The following is a 23,728-nucleotide window of genomic DNA, read 5'->3' as shown; positions in this document are numbered from 1 at the left end:
AGATTCTTAGCCTACTGGGCAAATCCTTTTCTGCTGCACACTTTGTGATGCAAGAGGGTCTCAGTACTGCCTTTTCAATTAGTTTTATCAATATATCATGAGTTACAGTTATGCTGAAAAATATGGCTTTTTTGCGTGGCGCACTGTAACAAATGAAGAAGATAACCTTTGCCCCTAGGAGCTGATACCCTAAGTCTTCGTGGCCACTTTATGCAGCTGTATATGGCTGTACGGGGTTCAGGGTAGTGGTGAATTAAGGCTAGCGTGTTTTGTGTCGTTATACCACAAGTTGGCTCCTGGGGGCCATACTGTGGCCGCTGGCTGCCTCCCCACCCGGCTCTTGGCCTTGTCCTCACTGCTGCCGCTGCCTGAAGTACCAGGCATGGCCATAACCACGGAGCAGCGCCTGGAGGAGGGAAGGAGGGGATTTGTGCAGGGCCCCCATGCCCGTGCCCATGGCTGCTGCTGGTGTGAGGAGCAGCAGGCCCAGGAGGCCCGGCCTGGAGCCGGACGACACGGGCGGACAGGGCCATGTCCCACCGCCACCTCAGGAGGCCGCAGATGGCTCCTGTGTGCACCCACCTCCTCTGATGGCACCCGTGTGCTTGCCCTTGGCTTTTCATAGCAGAGGAATCAGACAAAGCTGCAGTGGTGTTGAAATGAGAATCCTTTGGTAATGGGTTTCACCAGCTCTTTCATTTTTGTAGTAAGTTATGCAAATTTTGTTTTGAACTGTTTTTCCCCCGGTTAGGCAGATCGGTAGGTTTCATGAGGGCTATGTATATTTGGCTGAGAGATTTACCTACAAAATGGCAGCAGGGATGAGGATCAGTAGGCTGAGCACTGTCAGCTCCAATAGATGTCAATAAACAGCAGCAGGCTGCGTTGACAACTTGTTTAAAAGCCAGCCCTACCTGTTTAGGAGCCAACCTCAAGGTAGACATTAGAGCAAAGTAATTTAAAAAGAACTGTGCATTGTCTTTTTAACTTTATGCTAATTTTATGAAAGGTTTATGGTAAAAGATTAAAATACGTGTTGTGAACAGTCTCTAATTTATAAGTGAGCTGATCCACCTTACTGTATGATAATTCTTCTTGAATTTTGACTATAAGAAAAGAAGATGTAATGATCCTGTATGTTTTTCTGCCTGTTTTGCTCAAGTTTTAAATTCAGAAACAAGTGAAGAATGGATCAAGTGCCTTGTTTGAAGATACAGAAAAACATTTTTCAGCTCCCACTTGGGTTTAGTTTTCAAGTGACTAATAAGAAGGTGATGATCGCTTCATTAATATGCTCTGAACGGAGTGCACAATATAATTATATATTTCAGTTGTAATTAGGACATCTAATTGGTTTGTTTTAACTAAATTAACAGACATCAGGGGAAAAAAAGATTTATGGCAGATTTTGAAATGTTTTCCACACAGCCAGCTGGGTTCAGCTGAACAGAAATATCTGTCTTATTTCTGGATAATGTTATGAAGATCAAAAACCTTGTTACTGAGAAACTGTTATGAAATAATCTTGCATTTTTCAGCTCTGTCCTTTATATGACAAAAAATTGCCAGCTGAATTTCATAGATTTCTTATGACATGGGTATGGATGCCTTTGGGGAGAGAGAAAGTGACGGCCAGAAATGACTTGGAGATGTTTCTATGCGTTGCCATAAGAAATAGAGTTAAATGCAGAATTCCTTTTATCAGATTGGTTAATTGGTAACTGCCATCCATTTAGGCAAATACAAACATTATTTAGAAACCATCTTCTTCCTCATTTTTGGTCACTGACTTCCCTCTGATTTTTTCCCTAGTTTTGTAACCTGGCTCCATACTTCTTCCTGATTTGGAGTTATTCTAACAAGATGGCTTTTCACTTCTGGTTTTTAGCATGGAAGCAGAAATACTGATACAGCATGAGAGAAGCTCTACATGCAGTGTTGCTGCTAGAGACTCAGTGCAAGTATTACAAGACATCCTCCATCATTTTTTCATCCAGCCTTTTGTCTTGGAGGAGAGGGAGAACATCTAAAGGAGAGCTTACAAAGTCTGTAAGTTGAATTCCATCTACACTATTTACATCCAGTCAGGTGCTTTAGCTACCTGGGCTGCATGATCTGTAAGACCCACAAGGACTGCCAAACCCACCACTGACCCAAGGGCTGACAAGGCTGGCTGCTGTGTCCCAGAAATGTATTTAGATCATTGAGTTTCTGTGTGAAACAGTTTGGCTTGTCAGTTCTGTTTGCATTGATCATGCACTATTTTGCATTTTACCTCACTGACTTCAGTACAACCATGTTGCAAAAATAAAAAAAGAGACTCAGAATCTGCCCCATGCAACTGGTCCAGAGAAAATGCTGCAAATAAGCGTGCAGACAAGACATGCCTTGGAGGCAGTGCTGGTTTGCTGCTCATGCATATCTGTAGTAGCTGACTGTAAGGAGTAGTTTAGAAACCTCTGGTGTGAGAATGAAGTGGAGCTGCTGAAAGTGCTGCGGTTCCTAAATTTATTCTGCTCTTACATTTACAAGAATACGTGGAAGTGAGCATATAGCTAAGTGCACGAGGAACACACAGAAAGGAAACCTAAAGGAAAAGCAGTAGCTGGGCAGCCTTCTGGTAAAACCTGTTCTAGTTTTTAGGAACAGCTCATAATCCACTGTTTACAAACAGCAGTAACATAAACGTACAGCAGAAATGACTCATATTGAGACACAACCAGAAAAATGAAAGCAAAATCCCCAAATTGCCACCGAGTTCTGACACAGGGCACTAAAAATAGGCAAATTCAGAATGAAAGTTACAGCACAGCAAACAGCTCCCCTCTGCTAATGAGTTGAGCAGAGACTCTGGGGCAGAGCTGCACTAAGTGTGTGGGGGGCAGATTTTTCTCTGAAATGTTTTCCTCTGAAAATATGGTTTCATTTGAACTAAAAATTTCCTCAGGAACTTGTCAGAAGCAATTTAATTTCATTCAGATATCTTTAGGCAAAGAGATCTTTTGATAATGTCAATCATTTCATGTCAATATTTTCAGAACGTACGCTGCATATTTTTGTCTGAAATGATCGTTCATATTTACATATTTCTTGGTTCCTTCAAGAAGTGTTAAGAATTAAGTTTGGAAATCAGGATGTGATGGATTCACTTGATCCAACGGAAATAATTCAGTTGACACATAATGCCTTTCTATTTTTAGTGTCTTTATGTAGGAAATAACGTCTTGCAACCCTGATAGTACTAACTGTATGTACTAACTCTAATTCTAGTACTAATTCTATGGAAAAATATTAGCTTTACGAGCAATGTGCGTTACTGGGATATCTTGAAATGCATGGTTTGTTCTAGAGAACATTTTGCGTTATGCGTATTTGCACTGAGAGGGTCGGCTGGATCATTAGGGTTCTGTATAGGAATGTAAACAAGTTTCGAAGTAACAGCTTCTTATGAAACAGAAATCTGACTTTTTTTCCTAGCTGTAGGAGAGAGCAGACAGCATGTTCTGAACTCCACAGTCAAACCGTATGAAAGTCGTGGGGGACAAGCAGAGAAAACTTGTCCATGTGCTGTTCATTTGCACATGGGCTGTGAGGCTTTGGTTTCCTTTGCTGTGAACTAACAGCTCGACATTTAAAACTTGGCAAACTTCGGGAGGGAGCAAGGGTGTGCCCCTGCCTGGGCAGGGCCAGCAGCTGCATCGGGGCCGGGATGCAGCAGCGAGATGCTGCGTGGATGTGGTTACGCCTACAGTGAGACCCAGAGAGCAATTCACCCATGAAACATGGATCCTGGCTCTGGTACCAGCTTCCTATGTTCAAATCTTGTTTTTCAGATATTCTGAATCCTCCTAATTTTAATGTGATGATAAGATGTATATGACTTCAGCATCTTTGAATATATGGCCTTTTATACTTAGTGCCATATTTCTGCTTCCAACAGTAAAATGAAGAGACTGAAACTGTTGTTCCTTCTTGCCCTCTCCCATCCCATCAGGTTAGACCACTGGCCGTCTCTTGCTAGCTGTTATGAGTCCAATCCCCATTTAGGTCTGTAAGGGCAGTTATGTTATTTTTATTACTAATATATCTTATGCTTCTGCAGAAAAAAATACAGCAAAATAGGGAAGGAATTACATATTCAGATCAGCAGCACATCAGGCTCATTCATAACAAGGAAGGAGTCGGTCCATTTTACTATTCTTTCTACCACTTAGTAGTCAAAATTCGTAGTTTATAAAATACTGAAAGTATTTAATATCTCTAATGTAGCACCATTGTAAATATTTATTTATTTATTTTCTGAAAGGAAATACGTGTAGTTAGCCCCTTGTTTCTTTGCACTCTAGGAAATCCAAACTTTGCATTTTGGTGCCACATTGCAACAGGAAGTAAAAAAGTCTAGAAATGGAAAGTGAGAGCACATCAGCCCATTTTGCCTTCCGTTTGGGGCAGGGGAGTAGAAATGCAAACTTCCAAAGCACAAATACTAGTCAGATCTTCACTTGGCGCTTTTAATGAGTACAGATTCCGCAGCCAAAGAGTAAAATTAAAGAACAGTCCCGTGTGCCCTTTTAAATGTTTGAAGTTACAGTCTTTGCTGGTTTTATTGTAGGAAACCAAGAATCTGTTTATTATCTGTTTATTGTAAAGCAAAAACACTTTGAAATGACATGTCTTTAAATTGTAAGAGACTAAGTCTCGTATTAAATAGGAGACTCTGAATGCACTATTGAACTCTTCCTGCATTCTGCTAGCAGAATACAGGAGTTCTGGAATCTGGAGAGAAGTTGATGTAAGAGTAACAGTAGTAGTAGTAAATTACTGTAGGCTTTGAGCAATAAATGTGTGTGTGAAGAGTGTCAGAGAAACCTGTGAAGCTGACTGAAGTGAGTTTGCTGTACTCAAGAAGCTGCAAGTATCGTTAACTTCAGTGGTAGCCCACCACTTTGCATCTAACTGGTGGACAGGTCTCTATACTTCCCTGGGATTCAGGAATTTGTCCAAAATATGGAAGGAACAATGCAGATGGCAGAGTCAAATACATGGACAGAGTACCAGGAAGCCAGTCTTCACGCCAGTGTCTCAGAATCCACCCAGCACACAACTGACATCGGTTAGGACACTTTGTGTGCCTTTTCCCATCTTGTGAATGTTGAGGTGGGGTGGAACGTGCTTTGCATTTTGTTTGCAACTTCTGCCTGGTCACAGCTCTTTGTAGGCTGAGAAGTGTGTGCTGAGATGTGGGCTTGTTGTAGCACATTGTTTGCCTTCAGAGTAGTCTAAGAAAGAGAGGGCTGTAAAGAGAATATCCTACAGCTACTCTGCAGGAGAATACAACCCGGGTATGGCTTAACACCTGTGAAGATGAGGTTCTTGTGGTGTTGACTGTGCTTTTGAAATGTAAGGGAGTGTCTGAAGGAAAAGAAGCAACCTGGATGCTGCGTTGGATGTAGCTTGTCTTTGCAATGACTGATTTTCCTTTATTTAATCAAAGTTTTTTTGTTGTTGGTGGTGGTGTTTGTTTTTGTTTGTTTGTTTGTTTGCTTGTTTGTGTGTTTTGTTTTAGTTTTGTTTTTAATCCTAAAGATGAGATCATTTTACCTCTATCAGCTGGCACAAGAGCAGCATGCTTCTTAGAATATTCTACGATGGACCCAAACGTTAGACTCCACTACTGTGGAAAGCAAGCTGCGAGTTGAGTTTTGCAGGCTGTTAATGGCCAATACGACCACGCAGAGAGACACTGAGGCTGAGCGTATTGCCAAGAAATTCTGGGGATTAGAAATGAGTCCAACAGGTATTATACTAATTACTGGCTCTCACAATGTTACCTTTTGCTTCTGTCCGTCCTGCAGGAACATTTTATTTGCTTCAAGCCCTTAGGTCTGGTGTTTCAGAATGGAAAGGTGCTTATCCACAAGTAAAACTAGCTGAGGAAACTCACTTTTTGAGGTCTTTGGATAAAGGCGTTTTTCATTTTTCAAAGGAACTCATTAGTGATATTTTCAGAAAGCTTCCAATAGCACCTGGCACAAGGGTTACTGGAAAACACTTAACATCTTGTTAGCTCTGCTCATTTCCAGGGAAATGTTGAGTCTCCCTGTTATTGTAATAAAATTTGGTAAAATAAAAATATCTGCTTTCAAGCCCTTCCTGAAAGCATTAAGTGCTGCTTGGTAAGTTAATCATATCAAACAATCATATCAAATACTTCAAACTGAGGAAAAAACTATCTGTCTGGAGAATAGTGAGATACCACAGAAAGGCACAAATATTTGCATTGGAAAGAATATTTTTATAACCCATATTCTTCCAAGAAATGTCACTTTTCAGTGCCTGCTGGTTTTTGTTGTTTAAATCAATGTAGTAGTCAGTGTGGATTAAGCTTCCTATCTAAAGTGTTAAGTGTAATTAAGCAAAGAAATGCATAGTCAAAGACCCCGATTTATGTTGAGAGATAAATGGGATCTGTATCGGAGGAAAAATGCACTTTATGTAAGGCTGGCTCATGAAGTATTTTGCATTAACACTCTCCTGGTTACTCTGCTCTGTAGATTCCCAATCTCATTTAACTCGATTTACTTGCCTCTTGTGGGCAGCTATAGCACCTTTTGCACCAGCTTTAAGGGCTATAAATCCTGTATTCATATAGTCAGCTACTACTTTCCCTGGGGGCTTGAGGGAAAACTTAGATCTTAAAGCATGCGAAAAGGGGTGCTTTGACCTGCGCTGAAGAGTTAATCTGATGAAAACTTAAGCACGGCCTCGGCTGAGCTCAGTGCTCAGTTGTGGTATTGAGCCAGGGAAGGACCAAGCCAACGAGCATATTCTGGCATCAGCTCCTGGAGGTTACAAGAACCTTATGTATCATTTTATGTATTTTCTTTTCATGTGTATATAATCAATTCCAGTGGCGAGGCTTGTGTTTTGGTTCATACAGCCAAGCCAGGCAATTGACTTGGCTCCCTTTTCAAACCTCTTGGCTTGCTAAATGTCAGAGCCGAAGTAGGGCTTCTCTTTGTACTCCAATCTCATACAATTGGCCTCAGCTATGTGTGTTCCCTGAGAGCACATGCACAGCCGTGAATACAAATCAAACTCCTTAGGAGCCAAACACGGAGGTCAGAGAAGCAAATATTTTTGTCTCCCCAAACTACCTTTTTTGCATCCTGGCACAGCTTTGTGAGGCCCAAGCTTGACAAGACTTCTAAGTCCCACATGCCAAGAATTGAAAGTGAAGTAAAGTAATAATGCTAACAGTGTAAATGCATTGACAGTCTCTGTTAAAGTTCCCCAGTGACTTACTGGAATCTTGCAGTTCTGCACCTAAGGGAAACTATAAATCCTCTGGAATACGGAGGCAGTGGGGAGATTCTTGTGATGGCTTCTTCAGAGCATTGATTGTCTTAGATCTCCTTAAACAAGTGGTGGAGAATACAGACTGCTGCAAGCACCAGTGATCAGTTTGCCATGAGATATTTAAATTTCCACTAAAACCTAGGGAACAGAAGAATGTTTAGGGAACAAAAGAATGTTTAGGGAACAAATATTAACTGCATTATCCTTAAATGAGTCCCACAGGCTTTGATTGAAGAGACTGACATGTAATTTTGCAACAGTTTTATTGGAGCATGGTCAGAGATGCTATTCCAGTTGCAGCCGAATTGAGTCAAGAAACCATCACTCTCAACATGAGCTAGCTGAAAAAAAAAAAAAAAAGCCCAAACAATAAACCTACTTAAAATTGTTCAAGCTAAGCCGGATCATTCTGACAGAGCCAGATTTGGGAGTGTCTGCACATGCAGTTATTTGGCTCATTGAAAAGGGTGGTAACCCCTAATGGGGGGCAGTGGATAAACAGCTGTGGGCAGGCTGGAGGTGGTAACCTCTTAACCTGGCTCAGCTGCGTCTGGAACAGCATGTGGGGCTTTGCCCATAGTTACACAATACTGGGATTTCTTAATAGACCAGTTCTTAGATCGAAGAGCAAGCTGCTGTCCAAGTTTGCAATGAGATGTGCTGCATCCCAAAATGTATGCATAAATATACATTCCCCAAACGTGTGTGCTAAGTGAACATTGAGTACTTAACAGCACCAGCACATAATACTGGCTCCAATTCCTCCCATAGCCATCGTGGTTGGAGCACAGTATGTTCCAAACAGCACATTTTGCTGCATGAGTCTCAGCTGTAGATCTCGAGCAGAGAGAGGCTTCTATTAAATGCATCTGTACTTGTGTGTCTTTGGTCTGTATCAGATTCTCCTTAGGTTACTTAAACTGCTTCCAGACCAAGCTCTCTTATGTCCCCACTGCTCTGTGATATTCTTAACCCTCTCCTCACCCGTGATCCATCAGTCAGGACAAGCTGCCTGCCTGAGCTGGTACAGCACTGAGCACTGTTTTGCCTTGCAGGAAGAGATATTAATTGGTTAAGCATAAAGCACACAAGCCGAAAAGAAGGCACTGCTCCACGAGCCTCTCCAAACACGAGGAGGGACGGAGGGCTGGGCCTTGCTGAAAGGTCACGGTGAGCTCACGCCAGCAGGAGGATAGCATTTTGGGCAGGGCTCTTGCTGGGTGGAGGGAGCTGCCTGAAGCATTCCAGGGCTGAACTGGCGAGAGGCTGTGCAGGGGGAAGAACCCAACCACACCAAAAAAAAAAAAAAAAAAGAAAAAAAGAAGGGGAGTGGGAGGAGAGAACTGGATATGCGGGCTCCAAGCTTTGGGTTGGTTCAGATTTGATGCGAGGACATGGAAAGATGTGGCTTACCACTGTTAATACCTTTTTTACATTTTTCCCTGGAACAGATAAAAAGCTGTGAAAGGGGAATGATAAGACCCACCGTATGCTTTATCTTGAGGATTTTCCTCAGACTTTTGTCCCATATGATCTCAATCTCCACTCCACCACAGGACCACAATGCCTGTGATTACGTGGACCACGGAGACCCTGTAGTGATTAGTCCTAGGCCAGCTCCTGAGAGTCCCCGTACCAGTACCTTGCTGCCTGGCCCTGGGCTCACCGTGTGTCCCCTGCTCTGCTGGCTTCTGCTGTGCCTGGCAGTAGGTGGGAGAAGATTGGGCAAGGGGGTGGTGGGGTGTAGAACATCCCTAGCTGTCCTTCCGACCTCTCCCTTCATCTGCTGAGCTTCTTCCAATGTCCTCTGAGGAAAGAGGCCCCATGACACTGGGGTGTCACCCTGAGGTGCAGCCACTGGTAGCATGTCCTGAGCTTAGTGGGTCTCTAAAATCTGTAAGATTTGGAGTTTGTGTAGTCTTAAAAATATACAGCTCCTCCATGGTGGAGTCCTTCTCTGTTACCTTCATCCTGTACTCCTGTTTAGGAAAGGACGGTATGTCCATGAAACAAATATTTGTGTCTCTCCAAATTCCTTTAACAGTATGAACCTCCACGGCACCAATTCCCCTTTCAATGTGGATGTCCAGCACAGCTGGGACAGGTCTCAGGACATGGGTGAAAAGCTGACTTTGAATTGTATACTTAGTTAAGGTTTACAGGGAGAAATTCATGGATTTAGGTTAACAGGGTTCAGTCAGGTGTTGCTGAAGCAGATGAACGAGTATGAAGGGTAAAAAAGAGTTGTTACTCTCCCGACCTGTGAGTCCTGCGTGGCTTACCCCAGCTCCCAGTGGGCAGCCCACAGCAGCCTGCAGCTCTCCTATCCCCAGGTGTGGGTGCCCGACCTGGCTCTATCTATCTGGTATTTTTTTTAAATGACAGTTTCAATGATGCTTAGAGAGACTTGCATCCTTCAAACCTGCTGTTCTACCAGGCTTCCCGGGCACTGGTGCTCCTGGGGAGGGCCACACGTGCCAGAGCCTGCCGGGCTGGGAGAGTGAACGGCCCGGGCCTTGCGCAGGAGCTGCAAAACCTGTTGGTCCTATTGGGAAAGGAGGATTCCCTGATGTATTTGTACATGCACAGTGGGAGAAGAAGAGTGTGAAGCAGCTCTTGACAAAGCAAGAGAGGAAGTTAACAACCAAGTGGGAGAGGGAACGGGTGGGTTTGAAGGCCCAGAGAGGGTGTGGGGCTTTCTGTACATTGTTTTGGAAGGCTGGCTGTGTATTTAGACCTGTACAGAGACAAGAAACACCATTGTATAAAGCTTGTATGATTTTCCAATTTGAAAGGCAGAGGTCCAGCCTTGATACAGAATTACTTGATTAGAACAGACTTTATCCCTTCCAAAAATGAAGAAAAATACCATCTTTAGTTGTAGAGAGAAAACTTTATAGTATCAGCTAGTCACCAGAGTGGCTTAAGAAAGGCACAGAGACAAATCCTTTGGGGTGGTGGGGAAAGCAAACTATCGAGATAAAGCAAAAACAGTTTATTTTCTCTGCAGGGTGTCAGATTTATGTAGTTCTTGGCACAAGTTTTCTGAGTGACCTTAGCTTAGTGATATAAATTTTAATTGTGACTTTAAATGATGCTGGGACCAGATGGGTGAAGACTAAAGAAACAGCTAGCTCTGCCCACCTCCTCGGCCAGAGCTTTGCTTGCAGAGTGTCGAGAAGCTCTCTGTGAGCAGCCCTGACCGTGGTGGTGTGTTGTGAGGCGCGGATGTGGCCTACGTGGAGCCGGAGGCACGGGTACCTCAGCCTGGCTGCGCTGCAGGGCCTGAAGGCCGTGTTTGCAGCCATCCCGGGGCACGAGCAGGGTTGTTCTGACATCCAGCGACACCATTTCACAGACACAGGAGAACCCCTCCTCGTGCTAGTTAGCTGCTTTCCTGTGAGCAGTTGCTTCCGATGAAAACGAAAGGCTAGAGGTTTGGGGAGAGGTTGTTGAGCATCTGCTGGGGCGATGGTCAATTAATCCACCGGCCGGCTCGCTCTCTGCTAGCGTTTGCGAGGCGTGGGGGTTTCCTATCCCGTGTAATGGCTTCAAGAAATGGGCAATTTTATGTCATACCTAAAATTTAATGGTGGTTGCAGCTAATTTCACACAGCAAATTAGACAAAATACTTGAGCTGCTTCCACCTCCTGAACTCGACATCAAATGAAAATAGCTTTTTGGAGGGTAACTTGAGTGTTACTTGAGAGGGTTAAACGCGTCTCACCGGTGCACTCAGTTTGACAGGCTGATGCACTTTGTCTAGATGATAGATATGAAAAACTAATATCTCAGTTTTCAGAGGGGGTTCTGAAACCTAAAATCGAAACCAGATGTGCAACAAAAAAGAGCAGTGTATATTACAAAGTGTTGTGAAATAGCCCAAGGGAGGCAAGTAAGCAAAAACAGCCCTGCTTCTTAGCAACACCGCAACAAAACAAGTAACAGCCTGGCTGGCATCTGACGGGGCAGGTTTCGGTCTTCGCAGTGGAAAAGACGGCTAGAAAAAAAGTTGGAGTAACTTTGGGACTTTTTGGTGACCCGGAAACACCTTTTGATTTGACAGAATGGTTACCTGACTTCTCCCCTCCCCTGCACCTCCTCCCTGCAAGCATGTAGCCGCCGAGAAATACCTGCTGCAGCCCAATGGGATGTGTCACGTGCATCTTCTTGTTCCTTTGCTTTCCCCCTCACTGAAGTCAATCGCACCCATGACGAGGGGGTGTCAAGGGAATGTTAACACCAAATCAAAAGAACTTTGAAGATTTCGCACAATTTGAAATGGCTAGGTGAAGGTTTCTCAGATATGAAGGACTATCCGAATGTGACTCGTGTGTAGAAATGGAAAGAAGTAAGTGAAAAGTTAGGCTTAAAGACATAATTAATTAGTTCCAAAAGAGTATTTAAATCAGTTTCTGGAAATAGCACTCCTTTTTCATTTGATTTCATTTAGGTTCTTAATTAAACTCGTGCCTTTTGTCAACCCCACAAATGAAAAAATCAGTTTGGGTCCCGAGGTGTTATCAGATTCATTTAAGATTTAGTCCTGGAAGCAGGAGAAGCACTTGTTAAATGAGAGCCGCGGTGCACACTGGAAAGCTCGGCTGCCACAGCTTTGTCCATCAGGAGCAGGCGAAGGTCGTGCCTGTTGGCGGCACAGCTCCACGGGCAGAAGCCGTGCTGGGAACGGGCTTCTACCAGCGAAGCAGTGAGTTTGGTGAAAGAGCTCATTCAGCCTGGGGAACTCTGTTTGCTGGAACAAGCCGCATGTCCGTCGTAGCTGTTTGCCAAGACAGATCTACTGATATTTCTGTCTGAACAAATTCTTTCTGAGAAAATCCTTTCTAGAGTAGGCAAGCCATGGGGTATTCCTGTAACCAGCCTGACTCCAGGACCAACAGCTTGAAGCAAAACCGCAGCATGTCCTGAGATTTGTAATCAAATTGCGAGAGGCAGCAATTGTGAGGGGGAAGGAGGGTGGGTGGATTTGACTTGGCTTTGTTGTTTGTAGAGAGGTCGAGGCTGCCAGGCAGCTAGCTTTTCCTCTTTCAATTTCTCTCTCTCTCTGTCTCTCTGAATACATTTCTTTTGGAAAATGCTGTTTTGGCAGAATTAGAATTTTGGGGGAAGTTCATTTTGATGAAGTTTTCAACGGAAATGTTGATATTACTTGAGAATGAAATAGCGACTTTCATTTTGACTCCTTGTTTTAGAGTTAAGCTCTTTCTAGCCTCTAAAAATTACTATGATATTAAAGATTAATTATAGATATGAATGGTTTGACATTATAAGATAGAAATTCTTAATGAACTAATTTTAATGCTTTCAGCTAAAAATAACTCAGAATTTCCATTCTGTGAAACATTTGATATTTTGCTTTTCTGTCTGATTAGCAGAAAAGCAAATATCAGTGTCAGAATCTTCCATGGGATATATACATGTGGTTTTTTTTTATTTTGGCTACCTTTAGTAAGGCCTTTAAGTCACTGCCAAGCAGGCTGGATTTGAACTGGTAACTTCAAAAGAGGCATGGCTTTATTATTCTTGGGTGCAAAACTGGAAGGGAACAAGGTTGTGTTACTGACTTCCTTCTCATGCACTGAACTCGTGGTTTCTCTTGAGGCTTCTAGCAGTTCTGCAGGACATGAGGTCTCCTCAGCATCTAAATCTTGTTTAAAGGATACAAACAAAAATGGTGGAAGTAAGAGGAAGTGATCTGAATATATGATATCTGAAATAGGGGTCACTATTTACCAGTTTAGTATTTTTGCTATTTTATTTGAACTCAAAAGTAAGTATACCAGTACAATTTGCAAGTGCAGTCCAGGTCAAATACGGCCAGTCAGGCAGGTGCAGCTGGTGTTTCTGTGTACACTCCTTTTTTAATTGCGGGCATGTTTACCATTATCAGTGCCTGAGATCCACAATGTTTAATAAATTAAAATGGTTCTTTTCAAGCAGCAAAGGCTTTTGCGTTAGACTTGTGCTGGCCAATGCAGTCCATTAGTGCCTGAATAAGTGGTAATTAGTGATAAGAGTCACAGTCCTTAGTGTATCTTAGCTCCCTCTTTGTAAATCACGATTGGCAGCTGTGGGATTCTTCAGCAGCCCTTGACCGGCACCTGTGGCAGGAAGGAGAGGGCTCCACCACAGAATGAGGAAACTTCAGGACAGGGAATAGTTTGGGGGATATGGCAAGTCCATCAGTCCTAGCATGTTCATGTCCCTCCTGATTTTTTTGGGAAGGGGGTGGGGAGAAGAAGTTATATCCATGGTGACCATGATATTCCTCTGGTGTCTGAGATGCACTGAATTCATTGCAACCCTACTGTGTAAAACTTGTTCCCACATATTGTCTTCTGTATTCCCCCTCTCAAGCTTGCAAATGTCATTGGGTCTACTCTCCTACTCTAATTGTGGAAGGTGGTACTTCAAGTGTAAGTATGATGTGTGGACCCCTACATGATTTCTAAAAACTCATCTCACCTGGTAAGGAAGATGTGGATGCACTTGCATAAGTGCTGTTTTGTCTTGAGGCATCTTCGTCTAAAAGGAGCATTAACATTCATATTATGTGTGGTGGGAGCCTGCAATATTTCAGCTGTGATAATGCCTTTGTAAATCAGGCAAGGAGATGCTTGAAATTGTTGTGCATTGGTTGTGATCTTGCCACTTGTGTGTCAAGGATTTCTCAGAATTAAAGGCTTAGATTAACCACATAGTGATTAGTTTTCTATTTGAAAGCAGAGTATTTCTGTCCTAAAAGTCCGTTTTCAAGGGGTGGCAAGCGTGGTCACTCTGCTATGCCAGTAATTGCATGCACTTTATGTCGGTGAACTTTTGTATCTTTCTTGAGATGGTGCTATTGTTCATACTTCCAGGAATGATGAACAGAGAGATAGCCAGACCTCGTGACTCAATCTAAAATTACGTATCGCATTTAACACCCATAAGTCGGGTTTGGAGCTTCTCGTGGGTACCTGTCCCATCCGTGCGAATGTGCTCAGACAGACAGATGAGGAATTTCTAGTCACTTCGCAGCTGTGTTTTGTTGCAGGATGAAAGTGTGCAAGATACAGATCAGATAGAGCTGCTGAAAAACAAATTGAAACAAAGAGTCTCACAAAGAGAATGGCTGCAGCCAGAGTTCATAAAAGGGCTCTATATGCTTTCTAATGTAATAAGCCTCTATTCTGCCTGGCTAGCTCTTTGAGTAATCTTAAGAGAAAAACTGACATCTCTTTTCAGTAGGAAAGAAGAACATTTATTTTATTCCTAACAGTTTTAACAAACCTCTCCATGATGAATTATGTATTTATTGTAACTGCACACTCCACAGCCACAAATTCTTGCAGTTTCTTTCCAGCTGAAGGCTCCAATAAAAGACTTCCCTAGATAAAGGCCAGAGGATTTGGGCCATGGTTTTTGTACTTAGATTAATTCAGTTACTCTGATTTGTCTGGTTTGGAGATTTCACAGACCCGATGAGTCAAACATAGAGTAACTGAACTTACAAAATATTCACGAGTATATTTGTGCAGTCGTGTGCTCCAGCTTCAACTTCAGCTTTCTTCACCGATTCTTAATTTCCCACTTTTCCTCATCAGTTATGGCTTTTCTCCTCTTTCCTTCATATTTCACTCAACCCAGAGGTGTTGATAACTGTAGTTCATTCAGAATAGATGTAAAAAGCAGCCAAGTTATTTCTGGGGAAGAAAAGGTAAAGCAGGAGCCATTACCCCCAGAGAAACAGCCTTCTGCCAGCTAGGCTGCAGTTCAGCTGTGTGGGCAGTGGGGATTGTCGAGGGACGCGGTGTGCCTCTGGGAGCAGAAGCATTTAGAAGTAGCCAGAGAGGAAGCAGACGGACAATAAGAACTGGAAATAAGATGTCAGCAGCCATGAAAGATATTGAGGATAAAGGTATATTCCCATGGAGGATGGGGGGGGAGCAGGGGAGAGGCATTCAACTGTGAGTAAAGAGCCCAACTCCAGTTGGTCTAGTCCTGTTTTGGAAACAGAACCTCATAAATAAGATTACACTGGAGAAATACCTGACACTGCTCTGCAGTTAATGGAAGCATCTTAAAAGACTCTGAATATAGGCCAAGTATGTGGGTCAGTAGAGAAACTGCTATTTATATTTGGACCTGCATCTGAATACAGTGTAATATCCAGCTGTTGAAAATACTAAGAGAAATTGCAGAAAAGTTTTTTTAGGCATGTAGTGCCAAAGGCTTTGTCAGGTGATGTTGCTGTTTGAGCTGCAACTTTACGCTCATCTCCCACAAATCAGTGGACAACATCGTTAAAATTTGGTAAGGTCATCTTTAATCTGCTGAGAAAAGGAGATTTGCTCCCTTAAATTAAAAAAAATGCTGAAAAAACGCATAAAGTTGAAATTTGAAATAATGTACACTGAAAGTGAATTTTGCTGTGGATATTTAAATATTTCTACAGGCTTTCAAATTCTAAGAATTCTCTCTTCACTTACTGGATTGTGAAATCAGTTCTTGTCATGGGAAAGTTCCCACTTGCAGGTTAGAGGATCTCAGGAATTCTCACCGAGTTTGACCGTGTGTGCTGCAGGCGAGCTGTATATCCATGCAAAACCCGGGTTTTCAAAAGTATGAGTTCCCTGTGCACAAAGCCCTGTAAATTATTCTTGCCTTGTAAAGAACATCTGTTACAGAGTTTAGGATGTGATGCATCCCTTATAAAAGGGGGGTGGGGGTTGCAGGGGAGGTTGCTGGAGTCAGTAATGCTGTGAAAAAGGATGGTCATTATAACTTCTCTACAAATATAAGCGGTGAGCATTTGGGGAGATCTAGGGGCTGAATTCGGTTGTAGAACAGGCCTGTAACATCAGTGGGAGCTTTCTGTTGGCAGGGTGGAGGACTTTAATTTCCATCAGAGCTGTGGGTCTTGGTCTTTATTGCAGAAATGGATCGTGCTCCGCTCTCTACTCCATCCATTGATGCAGGACAAAGGCAGTTACATAAAGCCAAGTTGGGGCTTTCCATTTTTTTTTTCCTCCAAGTTCTTTTGTGATCCAAATCTATAAGAAAACAGCCAACATGTAATTCCGCGCTCAAAGAAAATGACTTTTTTTTTTTGTTGTTCCCCATAAATGCAATTTAGACAGTAATTGGAGTTTGCAAAGCTTTGAAGGTGCAGCTGGAGGGAAAAGTAATGTGCCATGTAGAAGGTGCAGTTGAGTAAAAGAAAGCTTTTCCAGAGGACCCAAGGGCCAGAACGGGGAGAAATTGGACGTGAAACCTTCCAAGGCAGGCCAGAGTGCAAATTTCTTGGAGTCTTCAGCAGCTTGCATTGCACTGGTGGTTGGAGCTTGTGCTGTGTTTGATGAGCTGATGGGCCAAACTTTGCTCCCCAACATCTGCCGTTGAGCCTAGCATGCGGTGTGTATTAGCTGCATCGTGCCACCCTATTTATTCCTGGTGGTGCGCAGGAAAAGGGTGACTGAAAGCGGAGTTACATTCCTTGTGTTTAGATATTGACTCTATCTGAAAGTCTTGAAGATTTGCAACTAAAAGCTTGCTGGGAAGTTGGAGCGAATGAGGAAAATTATGTGCAGGAGAGGTCAAGTCACCAGAGCAAGATGACAGGGTGAGAGCAAGGTCCCAGCCAGGAACCTCTGCTTGCTCTGGCCGCGGTGCACGCCGTCTTTCATCCTGCCCGAAGGAAGTGGAAAAAATGATTTCATAATCCTTTGTCATGGGGTTGGGCATGCTGCAGGTCATGTGGACAGAGCCATTTGTTCAAGTAGCGTGAACCAAGGACTCCTCAAAAGCTGTTGAAATCTCACGGCCTCTCCTTCCTCAGCGGAGCAGAAGTGCTGCATCCAAGCTAAACAGGGACGGCTCCTTCTGCTCCCCTTCTTGAGCGCTGACCAAGACCTACTTCCTTGATCTCAGCAGTGTCTTCTGTATCTGAGAGATTTTGCTGCTCTTCCTGTAGTATTTTTGTAAACGCTGTAGGCCAAAGCAAGCTGAAAAGGTACCCTCCGCTCTGTTTGAAAATTTTTCAATTATTGCAATTTGTCAAATTATTTAAAAGCAGCACCGCTGATAACACTCGGTGTTTTGGCGGTTTGGCTGAGCCCCTCACTGCTGGTGTTGTTGTTGGTGTGTCACTGTCAGTATTTTGTACTGAACTATCTAACAGCTGTCTTGGCTTCCTTCCCCACTAAAACAACTGCTGCTTCACAAAGAACACAGATAATTTTGTCTTCCTTGATATTAACAGATCAAGAGAGGCCCTTGCCAATACAAACTCATCTTTTATTTTTACAGTCTGAGCGAGCCCCTTGGTAGAATTTGTTGTTCTCTTTAATTCTGTACTTGGAGACTAGTTGACATCTAATCTTTTCATTTGAAGTGATGCTGAGTGGGTGGGACATTTAGAAGGGGGATAAAAACTCTCACAAAAGAATCAAAGTCAAAAGGAAGCCAAAGGCAAAACAAAAAGCCCTGCACAAGGCACCAAAATGAAAGGGCTTGTTTAAAGGCAGTAGAACAGTAACAGCACAGTCTTCCCCTAGTTTTAAAAGGCAGTAAGATGAGAGATGCCGCGCTGAAATTAACGTTCATCTCCCGGCGTGTCCACAAACCCCGTGCTTATGCATGGGAAGGAAAATGGTTTCATGCACCAAAGGAGAAATGCTGCTGCTCCTGCTTTGAAAGCAAGACCTGGACAAAGGCTTGCGGTATCCACGGAAGGCCAACTTTCTTCTCCTCTACAAAGCCTGTCTGTGTGGTGGCAGAGGTGTTCACCACGGAGGTGTTCATGGCACAGAGTCTCCAGAGCGGGACGCTGAGAGGGGGAGAGAGGTCTGATTTAAAACCGCATATTCCTGAGATCATAGCCCAGGTTTTAGTACCTCTTGTAAGTAAGACCTCTTCAGATTGAAAAGAGGGGGGAGGTTTAGAGAAAAATTTTAAACTCAAGTGAAAATTTAGCATGTGAGATAGGGACAATATGTGTTTATAATGGCATTAAAAACAAAACTCCTCACAAATGCGTAGTATTGACAGGCTCATCCTCCAGAACGCTCTAGGGAGTTTTAGATGATGAATCTCCCAGTGATTTGGGGATGACTTAGGTTCTTTAAAAAAATCTGCTAAACATCTTGAAGACTTAGCTTTTTGAGAGCTGTATGCTATTCATTTCCAGCAGCTTGGTCTTTAAAATACCTCAAGCCCTGCATTGCTAGACTATCAGGCAGAGCGAAGTCCTTTCCAGACCATTCTCACATCTGCATGCTGTATCATATCACAATCATCTCAGCAGTCCCAGGGCAAGCTGCCATCACTTTGTTTTCCCCATTTCTTCTAGAGTCATTTAGTCAAAATAAGTGGTGCTCTTTCTAGATTTGTTTCCTTAAGTTTGCATGCATGCAATGAAAAGATCAGATCTCTGAGTCTTTGTTGTTTGGGCTGGTTGAAGGAAAACAGATTTCAGTGCCTCTTTGGCTTTACAGCGGAGGTTTTAATGGACTTTATTGAAAACTGGACACTTCAGGGGGGTGGGAGTAGCGGCCCAATAAGTTTTTCAGTACCCAGGGTGAAATCCTGAGTTTGAAGCCAGAAAGGTGAGAATTTCACACTATTGGATTTGAGTATAGGAATCCATATTCAGAGTTTGGCCCTGTATACATATACATACATTTTTATACATACATCTGTAGTCATTAGTCTATTTAACTCTGAAGGTAAGTTACTACTGAGCAGAATTGGTCACAGGATATTATTTGCCAGTTATCTTGTTGGAGTCATGATGGGAGAAAAGCAGTACAGCAGTGTGGGGGAAAATCTGCGAGTTTCAGAGCGGTTATGTGGGTAAACAGTAATACATTCTCACTCCCTTACTCCCACATGGATAATGAGCTGAACACGTACTATGAGTAATTTGTTTTTTAAGAATTGAAATTGACCCCAGAGCAGAGCATCTGTACCATACTAATTGTGTTGTTGAGGAAAATGAAGGATCATCACTTGAATATGGGGGACTGGCTGCATTGCTATAAAATGAAATAAGATGAAATTATATGGGGAAAGGGCCTTATGTGAAGGATGTTATAGATTATTTTTAAGGGCATCTGGACAATGTGCTGTAATATAAAAACCTACAGAGACTGCAATAGAAAGCATTCCACCCCTTCTACCTCAGCATCTGTCAAGCAATCCATATTTATTTATAAGGCAACCTCAACGAGTTCAGGTATCACAAGTTATAAATGTCTACCTGCAAACAAAAAAAAGCCACCTATGAATTGATGGACTATTTAGTGAGATGTTTGCTTTTATGTTCAAGAAGTACCTTTACTTACTTCAGTGATAACAGACTGCTGTGCCCAACAGTCACTTTGCATTTCTGTGTTACCCGCTTGTGTGTGCAGCTACAGGGGGGAGATGACTGAGACTCTGCCAATGAGTTCTGTTTCCCTGATGCCATTCTCCTCTGCTTTTTTACTGCTTTGCTTTATTCTAGCTTTTATCTTCTTTAGCATCTTTATTTAAATCAGTACCCACTTCCCCAAATCCTACATTGCCTCTGAAGAAGCCTGCATGCTACGTATCAGAGAGCCCCTCTGACCACTGAGTCAAACATATAAGTTTTCTTTACACCTGGTGCTATTTCTGTATGCCTGCTTAAGATGCCCACCTATCAAATTAATATTTATTTAATGACTAGTGCTAGGTTGCAAATAAGCAGCATGTAGATTGTGTGATGTAATCTGTGTATAGAGTAATATAGGTTATATGAGGGTGGTGGTCACCATCAGAGAGTCACCTTCTGACTGCAAATACCACACAAAGCTATGGCAAAGATGTTTGTTTTTTTTTCCTCCCACGTAGAAGAGAAAGCTCTTGTGATAGCTTGTGTACCAGAGCAGTGCTATTGGCACACTGACTTTTTAAAGGCTTTGCTATAAATAAAAGCAAAATATCTTCATGATATAACTCCTTCTGGAAATGCATTGGTGGTGGTTTGTTAAACAGATGATTTGCAGCAAGGTCAGGGTTCTCTACAACACTGCGTGATACCGAGTGCCTGAGGCTTCTCCAAAGACTGTGCCAAATGGCAGAATTCATGAGGCTGCTCTTCTGCCTCCTCTCCGTGGGCTGTGTCTAGTCATAACCCAGCCAGCCAGTTGGCCCCGGGGCAGAGAAACTCGATAATAGCGGAGACCTGGCTCCCACAGCAGCTCTGCCCTGAAGTACAGGGGCAGAGAGGTCTGGTTGCTTGGCCGTGGGAAGCTCAAGCCTGTGTTCGAGCATTGCTCTGAAAAGTAACCGAGGCATGGGCAAGATAGTTCTGTTTCAGCACTTCACCCCTCAGGAGCAAAAGAAGTGCCTAAGGGGAACTGCTGTCCCATTCTCCTGCACCACGGGTCTAAGGCTTGTCAGGGTGAACAAAAGGGAGCTGTGGACAGGCCCGGGAAGAAAAGGTAGAAGAAGGAGAACCAACATCCATGACCTTCTCACCCTTTTCTTTACCACTGTAAATCCTGACAACAGCATGTTCACTCCCATTTTGGGCTAATCCTCCTGAGGGCTGGTTAAGTGAGCGCAGGACACCAGGAGCTGCTGTACAGGACCTTCCCAACATTTCACATTTCTCTCAGGCTTCCTCATGCAAAACCAACAAAATCCAGCCTGAATCACTTATTTCTACTCGTCGTGAGTGCTCAAACTTGGCAAGCTTCTTCTGACACAACCCTGCACTGAAATGGATATGCCCATGTCTAAGCTTCTGCTTGGCTTTCTGGTTCATTTACAAACCTTATGTCAAGTTTACAGTGGAAGCACTGACATGATCTCTGCCATGGTGGTCTGACTGAGGCACAGAAAACATAACTTTGCATAAGTATCACTTGACTAGTCTGTCTGGGCACATTTTAGTGCCTGGTCTTGCAAGGGTGTCTAATAACTTGGGCTTCTTTCTTATATCAAATGCTTAGGCTTGACCTTTAGAATTTGCTTACATAAAAGACAAATATTGAGGCTTTTTAGAGTTTAGAAAATTATTTCCAAGTTAGAGGGAAACAAAAAATGACAACTCATTTCAGCTAGAAATAGGAATAAGCAGCATAATTATTTCTCTTACCTAGGTAAAAGGTGAAACAGTATGTTTAGCTTACCTGTTGGCAAGCAATCTGTTTTTTGTTGTTGTTGCTTTGTTTGTTTGTTTGAAAAAAAAAACACAAACAATTCCCCGTCTTTTTTTTTTTTTAATTGCCTTTCAGGAGTAGAAGTTCAGCCACAAACCAGCAAGCTCCTAAACCTCTTAGGTGCATTCAAACATTCTCTTGCAAGTCTTGGTCTAGAAACATTGACTCATCAGAGACCTTAAAGGTTACGTGGTTTGAAACAAGATCAAGAACTCTAAGACAAGTTAATTAAATACACTGAAACCTCTTTCTTCCAAAATTTGCTAATCCAAAAGACTTGGCCAGCTGAATGGTAATGTGTTATCCCCTGTGCCACTCCTGCTGCCATGGCTACATTTTGTCTTAAGTCAGAACTTTGGCTTTAAGAAAAAATTGGGGGGGAAAAAAAAGGAAGAAAAAAAAAAAAACAGCATTCTGGTATGTCTGACTACATACTAATATTAGCAAGCATAACCTTGAAATAGCATTGACATTCACTAATCCGAACACTATTCTGGTCCAAAAATGCTCAGATTACTGACGTTCACTGCAATTTTCTTCCCCACGCCACTATCAATAGCAGTCTTAATACCAACCTTTGAATATACTAATTGCTTCAAACTGCCTTCAGGCAAATAAATAATTCTGTGATGCAAGATGAGGGAAAGGAGCTGAGTTTCTGAGTAGGTTAACTTGGATATTTTCCAGTCAGCAGACACATATATGCCCTCAGTTGGCTGTTTACAGGTATTCTGCTACAGGAGTTTGGTAATGCGTTTGATGGCTGGAGGTGGAAAGTTGAGGCAAACTTGGGCATTCTGGGCTGTTCTTCAGCAGATCATCATAGCTCAGCAGTAATCGAGAGCTTTTCCAGTTGACACCAGCTTTGAGAAGTCTGCCTGCTGTCTTTGACCTCACAGCTCAGCTTCATCTGTAACGTAGGCTTCATGTTTCCATATATACAGTCAAGTTAAGAGGAATTCTTCCTTGTGAAGTTAAAGGATTTAAAGGAGTGCTTCTCAGTTGTTGAGAAAGTGAGAACGCGTCCCTGCGAGATGTCTTTGTACATAACGTAGATTTTAAGTAAATGCTAATTGCTGAAATGTATGTTTCTTTGTCTTCACTGAGCCTAAGAGAACAATCCATAATACCTGTGAAAACAAAATTGGTAACTCTTTAGATACAACCACATTTGTCCTAAGTGGTATCTGCAATGTAATTCTAGACACCCACGTATGAAAAGTTAATTTAGGATTTTAAGGATTATTATTTTTCCCTAGTGCACTCTCAGCACCAGCTACATAAATAGACCAGAACACGGTAAATTTAGAAGGGGCAGGCGGAGGGGACTCTTTTGTTGTGTCTGGGTCAGCTGTGGTTAATGCCTTGGCTTCTCCACCATGGTGGATTCCTTGGGATGGTGGCAGAGCCCCATGCCCACGTGCTTCATTGTTGTATCAGAAACAGGACACGTTAGCTGTTCCAACCACCTGCCCTGAGAATCTTCAGACCTGGTCAGAAGGGACATAAATCATCACTCATTGCACAACTTCAGCTCTGCGGAGGGTTATAAATAGGCTGAACAAGACAAAGAATTTAGGTAGTTGTGTTCTATGCTTGTGGTATTCCTTATTTTTATATTCAGAGCACTCTAAAACAATTTTGTGTTCCCATTTTTTGTAGAAGTCCAGAAACTGGAAGACTTGATGCTTTTATTAAGCTAGAATGGCTTTGCTAATGCCATTGACTGGTATACTGTTTTTAAAAAGTACGCTTGGTAAAAATACACTTAGTAAAGTGCACTTTAAATATAAATTGCCAGTTTCTCTCTGCAAGAGAACATAGCAACTGGAACTTGTCCTCATCTATTGTTTCACCCCCACGGTTTACAAAAATGATGAGGTGCATTGTTTCGGCAATTGCCTCCTGATTGCTGTAGCTTGCTGCTTATTTTCCTGCATTGGCTTTGGAGTCTTGCATCCCTAAACAGAGCATCGTGGATGGTCATGAGTCACTGTACAGGAACTAAATGTCAAAGTTGAAATAAAGTTTACTGCCACAGTTGGTGTGAACAGTGTGACCGGCGGTGTGTCATTCTCATAGCAGGGATGTCTGGGCAGGGAAGAGCTAGGTTGCTCCCCTCTTAGAGCAGAGCAGAATTTGGCAGAGGTGTTGCTGGAAGCAGGGCAGATTCTGC

General features: G+C 42.8%; 1 protein-coding gene across 10 annotated transcripts in view; it reads left to right on the top strand.

Moving 5' to 3' along the window:
• Positions 1-23,728, top strand: part of FGGY (FGGY carbohydrate kinase domain containing) — a 305,771-nt gene that overhangs the window by 109,206 nt on the left and 172,837 nt on the right. For 6 of the 10 annotated variants that reach the window (XR_013954379.1, XM_080602612.1, XM_080602619.1 and 3 more), the window contains one exon: positions 1,889-2,049. The exons of 3 other annotated variants lie outside the window; for them this stretch is intronic. Coding sequence is in view for 5 of the 7 variants with exons in the window: in XM_080602612.1 (XP_080458738.1) it covers positions 1,915-2,049 (135 nt within the window). In the remaining 2 variants the exon portion in view is untranslated. Of the gene's footprint in view, positions 1-1,888; positions 2,050-23,728 lie in introns of those variants that run through there. One more of the 10 variants, XM_080602617.1, reaches the window with a different exon arrangement.

Source organism: Anser brachyrhynchus, assembly GCF_964034855.1.
Source record: "Anser brachyrhynchus genome assembly, chromosome: 8".
In the NCBI taxonomy this organism is placed as follows: Eukaryota; Metazoa; Chordata; class Aves; order Anseriformes; family Anatidae; genus Anser; species Anser brachyrhynchus.
The sequence above is the reverse complement of the archived record's forward strand: the minus strand, read 5'-3'. Positions and strand labels throughout refer to the sequence as shown.